The sequence below is a fragment of the Gossypium arboreum genome, chromosome 8, assembly GCF_025698485.1.
Source record: "Gossypium arboreum isolate Shixiya-1 chromosome 8, ASM2569848v2, whole genome shotgun sequence".
Taxonomy (NCBI): Eukaryota; Viridiplantae; Streptophyta; class Magnoliopsida; order Malvales; family Malvaceae; genus Gossypium; species Gossypium arboreum.
Window position 1 is genome coordinate 5,207,908 of NC_069077.1, and position 6,000 is coordinate 5,213,907.

At 32.6% G+C, this 6,000-nt stretch overlaps 1 protein-coding gene and 1 long non-coding RNA gene across 2 annotated transcripts; one reads left to right on the forward strand and one right to left on the reverse strand.

Moving 5' to 3' along the window:
• Positions 1–25: 25 nt before the first annotated feature.
• LOC108468840 (probable histone H2A.5) lies at positions 26–981 on the reverse strand. Its single transcript, XM_017769700.2, has 2 exons — positions 660–981; positions 26–466 (listed from the first exon to the last, which is right to left on the reverse strand). The coding sequence occupies exons 1-2, from the start codon at positions 855–857 to the stop codon at positions 233–235; spliced, it is 432 nt and encodes a 143-aa protein (XP_017625189.1). The 5' UTR covers positions 858–981; the 3' UTR covers positions 26–232.
• A 3,179-nt stretch (positions 982–4,160) lies between these two features.
• On the forward strand, positions 4,161–5,611 carry LOC128296324 (uncharacterized). The gene is made up of 2 exons (XR_008286893.1): positions 4,161–4,235; positions 5,408–5,611. It is a non-coding gene; the product is annotated as an uncharacterized LOC128296324 (long non-coding RNA).
• The last annotated feature ends 389 nt before the right edge of the window (positions 5,612–6,000 follow it).

The window sequence follows — 6,000 nt, forward strand, 5'->3', positions numbered from 1 at the left end:
CCACCATGCTTGCTTTAAGCCAGGATTTCTTTAATGATTAAAAAAAGAAAAAGCAATCCATTTGCTTGGAGCACTTTACAAAATGCGGAATCAGAGTACAAAGTTTTAAAGGCAAAATACCAATTATCATCCACCATTTCTAAGATAATACAAAAAAATGGCGAGATCCCTAAACTACTAGAATACCACAGAAGCAAAAAGAGTTGTACATTGTTTGCATCAGATTCAATGTCTATGCCTTTTTAGGGGATTTGGATTTAGCTTTTTCAGAATCAGAAGCAGCAGCAGCAGTTTTCTTGGGTAATAACACAGGGTTAATGTTTGGAAGAACACCCCCACTAGCAATGGTCACTCCTTGAAGAAGTTTACCCAACTCTTCGTCGTTCCTCACTGCTAGTAACACGTGCCTCGGGTTGATCCTGTTCTTTTTGTTGTCACGTGCCGCATTCCCCGCCAGTTCCAAAACCTAACACCCCCCCCCCACAAAACAAAATCAAACAAATAATCAGTTTTTCGATTCTTAAAAATCGAATCCAATCGAACAAATCTCAGAAACAGGTTTTTAGGATTAAAATATGGATATCTATCACTGGAAAACCGAATTTTAAAAAAAGAACTATCGAAAGGAAATAAAAGAAAGATCAGAACGTGTCAAATACCTCAGCGGCAAGATACTCAAGGACGGCGGCAAGATAAACGGGAGCGCCACCGCCGTAACGCTGCGCATAACGACCTTTCTTGAGGAACCGGGCTATACGACCCACGGGAAATTGGAGCCCCGCTTTTACCGACTTAGATACTGCCTTCTTCTTCACTCCTCCCTTTCTACCGCCCGCTGGCTTCGCCGATGATTCCATCTGAACTTGAAACGACGTTGTTTTGATTCTGGAACGTAGTTGAAGCGACTACGTGAAAAAATGGATTTATAGAGATGATTTTTTATTTGAATGATCGAGTAGAAAGTGACTGATGAGTGCGGGATTTTATATTGGTGTATGCCACGCTGGCAATCCGTGGGGTGTCTTCGTTTAGGTTAAAAGTAATATCTTTAATCTTGTTTTAATCCAACGGTTTGGGCATGTTCAAGTACTGAGATCTTACGCTCAGGGAGTGTACAGCATGGCGATCTTAGTGTTTTGGGTTTTGGCAGATAGTAAGATTGCTTAGGAGAAATAACTTTATAATATAAAAATCCATGTATTATAATGCATTTTTGACAGAATTTGTATCTTTACTATAATTTGTTAATTCTTAGTCCCTTAGTTTTAGAAGTGTGCATCTCCATCCCTCAAATCAACATTTTTTTTTCGTTAATCTCGTAAAATAATTTGACGTAATTTATTTTAAAGAAAAATGTAATGATGTCATATATTAGTATTTTTGTACATCAAAAATTTATAATATTTGTTCACTTGTATAAAAATGTCATGTCACTATATACTTAAAAAACACAATTAATATAAACTATGGAGATTACATCCCAAATAAGGCAACAAGTTCATTGGGAGGAGAACTCACCCAGTCAATATCGACGGATCCGATCGAGCAAATCTGGCAATCCAATCAGCAATTTTGTTGCCTTCTTTAATGATAAAAGAGAAAATTAACTAACTCGAACTCTTTACATAAAGATAAGATATCTTACTCGATCACAATAACATTCCAAAATGTCAAAGAAAAAAAGAGTTAATTTTATGAACCACATTAAAACAGTTACATTCAAATATTAATCTTTTCCATCCTTTTTCCTTGGTTTTGAGACATGCACTTTTTATGGGCTTTTGCCAATTCCACCGAAGTTGCATCAACAATGTCATCCCATCCATCAATGATATTGCCATCACGATCATGAAAATTTCTCCCAATTCCAAACTTACCATAAATTGGATCAAAAGAGGCATCAATGTTGCTTTTCACAGCTGATAGAAGGGGAGTTGTCCATTTAGAAACATGTGATTGTGCAACTCTTTGTCTAGTCAATAGACCAATTGAGCAATTAGACCCTTTTAAATATGACAAACAGTGGTGGTGGATAGCTAGAATCTACTAAATCGTGTTAAATTATATCATTTAAAAGCTAATTGAGGTATAAAAGAAAAGAAAAAGATGACATTTCTATCATCTTCTTCACTTAGTCGTAGCAAGAAAAAGAGAAAGAGGTTTAGAAACTTTCAACTTTTTTGCTATTAATTAGATCGAGAATTGAACCAAAAAAGGGTTAATAAAAAAAAGACGAATTTGTTGATTAGTCCTTGAACATTTGGTTGTTTGTTGTTTTGACTAGGTAAGTTCATATGATATGATTTTATTTAAATTATTATATGCTTGAATTATGAATTTGTGTATGTTTGATAATAATTTAAATTGTTGCAATTTGGTACAAAATGTGATATGTGGACTAAATTGTAAAGGAATGATAAATTGAGTTATTTAATAAATTGATAGTTGATTAAGACTAATTGAATCACATTGGTATGTTTGTGAATGATTATTGAGAAAGATGACTAAATTGAATAAAATTAAAAATAAAATAAGTTGGCAAAATTACGAATTTGGCTTGAAATTGAGATGAATTATACTATATATGTATGAAATGATAATTGATGAATTGATGATATTGAAATCAATAGAATGGGAGTCGAACCTATAATGAAATTGGATTATCGATTACTCTGTTAATTGTTCAGGCAGAGTCGGAGATAGTTGGCATGCCATAGGATAGATAGAGTACGGGTTACTTCGACTACATGTTGATAAGTGCTAGACACAACTTTTACTTTGGTTTATACCAATGAGTGCGGTGTGCAAACTATTTACTTCGGTATTTCTGATAAGGCACTGAGTGCCAAATTGGTGTGTTGGTTGGATTCGTGTATTCGTCCGAGTTCAAGTCAGGTTAATAGGGGCATAAAATGTAATTTGGATAAATGATATTCAAATTGAGTTGATAACGTGATTTGACGATACAAATACATACTATGATTTAATGATACAAATACATATTGTGATATATGAATACCGATAGCATGTGAAAGATCATGCGAACCTATTATACGAGCCTAAATAACCAAAAAGGAAATGTGTCGAATCAATGAATTCGACTTGAAATTTGAAAATGAAATGAAATAGTGATTAACATTAAATTGAATTTGGATATATTGTTGATAAATAGGTGGAATGGTGTAAATATGATAGTGAATTGATTAAATGTTGATTGAATAAGTGAATCGAAATGTTATATGTTTGAATTACTATATGATATGATAAATGTTGAATTGACATTGTTGATATGCGGTTGCCATGTTAGGCAAAGTTGAGAAGCTACTAGTTTATCGTATTAAATTGTAAATTGAGGTAAGTTATTGTTTAATATATATGAACTTACTAAGCATTCGATATGCTTACCCCATTATTTTTCCTTTCCCTGTAGATTGCCAACTTGCAGAACGTGTCAAGCGGATCTTCCAGAAACTCACACTATCCCATTATTGAGCTGGTAGTATCGTAATCGTTTCAAAACTCAATTTTGTGGCATACATATAAGTGTTATATATTTGTTGAATCTTGATTATTAGTATAGCTTGAAACCTTTAATATTTGGTTTTGGCGAGGTTAATGCCTATATAAAATGATGTGTTTTTGGTAATGTGATTAGGTTATGTTTGGTAAGATAATAAGTTATAAATATGATATTTGAATGACAAATTTGCATGATAAATTGGTATTGTATGTATCAGTCCCTTTTTGGGTCAAATCGGAACAGTGATTTCGGGACTGTAACATTCCGAAATAGGGCCTAAACGGAACAGTGGTTGCGAAACCACAAATTCAGGGTAAAAAAAAAATATTTTATTATTATTTTGAGGTTCATGGTATGATTACATGATTGTGTGAAAATTTTGTGATAAAATTCTATGCATAAAGTGCTTAAATTGAGGTTAGGGACTAAATCGAATAATTTGCAAAACTTGCATTCTAGAAGTTTTTAGGATGAAATTATTTTGGAATATTAATTAGGAGATCTTAAATGCTAATTTGACCAATTTTAAGTTCATGGACAAAATTAGGACATGGAAGGAATTTTTGAAAGTTTAGTAAGGAGGGCATTTTGGTCATTTGGTTATTAACATTAATAAAAGGTGAAAAGATGATAAAATTGTATCATCTTCTTCAAGTTACCAGCAGAACCTTACCTCTCTCCATAGCTGGGGTTTCTTCAACTTTCAAGCTTCATAGTAAGTGATTCCAAGCCCGCTTTTAATGATCTTTACGTTTTGAAGTCCCGATAGCTCGATAAAGCTTATGCTAGCAATAATTTAAGTTAGGAATCAAATTTGGAAAAATACCCATAGGTGAAATTTGTGTATTTTGATGTTTTATGATGGAATATGAGGTTTTAAATTATGTTAGACAACTTGTGCTACTTGGTTTTAAGTGAAAACGAGTAAAAGGCTTAATCGGTAAAAATACCTAATAGTCATAAGTACATGTTAGTGTGTGAATTTGATGTTGCTATAGAAGGAAAAATGATCAGCATGTCATAAAACATAAGAAAATAGGATGAAGTTTAATTTACGAGCCTTGGGGCAAAAGTGCAAATATGTGAAAGTTTAGGGGCAAAATGTAATTTTTCCAAAGTTTGAGTAAAGGGTTGTTTTGATAAATGTTGATATTAAATAAGCTAAATTTGCTATTATAGATCAAGAAGAGCGAAATTCGAGAGTAGATCGGGAAAAGAAAAGTAAAGGACTAAATTGTAAAGTTTAGTCACATTTTGTATCGAGGTAAGTTTACAGTAAATAAATGCAATATTCTTTTATTTTACATTATTATTGTCAATTTCAGCATTTATATATTTATGTTATGAAAATATTTAAAGTCGAATTTAAGGTGAAGTGACAGAGGAAAAGTGTTAGAAAGCCGGTTGAACCCTAGGAATGTTAGGATATTAGGGTTGACAGAGACGAAGCGAAATGAGCCATGTAAGTCCATATTAGAAATATGGCTTTGGAGACAGGATTGAGCCATGTAAGTCCATATTATATATGGCATTGGAGATAGGAATAATTCATGTAAGTCCATGTCAAAGACATGGCATTGGCGAGATATTGATGAGCAGAACGACCCTAGTATCCTTAGTATTCCGAGTGGTTCAACGGGTCAGGATCTGAGTTAAATTACAGTGAATTAACAGCAAAGGAAAAGTAGATTATACTTATGAAAAAGGAAAGGTCAGGTAAGAAAGAAGGTAAGGGAATAAAGAAGAAGATAGAAATTGAGAAGTAAAGAAATTTATGATGTTAGATGATATTATGCATAATTATCCATTATGTTGAATGTTGTGATTTATTTGCTTGTAAGCTTACTAAGCCTAGTGCTTAATCTCTTTATTTTCTTCTTCTTATAGTACTTATCTAGCCACTCGGGGATCGAAGGAAACGTCGGAGGCCGATCACACTATCAAAGAAATAACTCGGTATAATTAGACGTTTTGTTTTGTGTATGGCATGTATAGAAACTTAGCCACTTTTGGTATAATATGAACAATGAATGATGTGTAAATACTTACTAGTGATTAGCTAATAAAAATGGCCGATGATATGCATGTTTATTAATATGTATGATTGAATGGTGATTATCACATGAAAATTATGAAAAATGTGAAAGTAACCTAAAAACAGATTCAAGTAACAGCAATGACGTAACTTTGAAAAATCACTAAAAATTGTATAAACATAGTTTGAAGATGAATAATATATGAAATTAAAGCTTATTATGTCTATTTTCTTATGGAATAAGAAAAATAGGTAAAGGTATTATATTTCATGATATATCTGAGTTTTAGTGAAACAGGGTCAGAGCAATTTCTGGAACCCCTGTTTCAAATTTGGAAATTCACCATAAATTTTACAAAACTAATTAGAAGGTATACTTTATATGGTTATAATCCTTGTTGAGTCTAGTTTTAAGAGAAACAAACGGCTTAGTGATATGAATTTT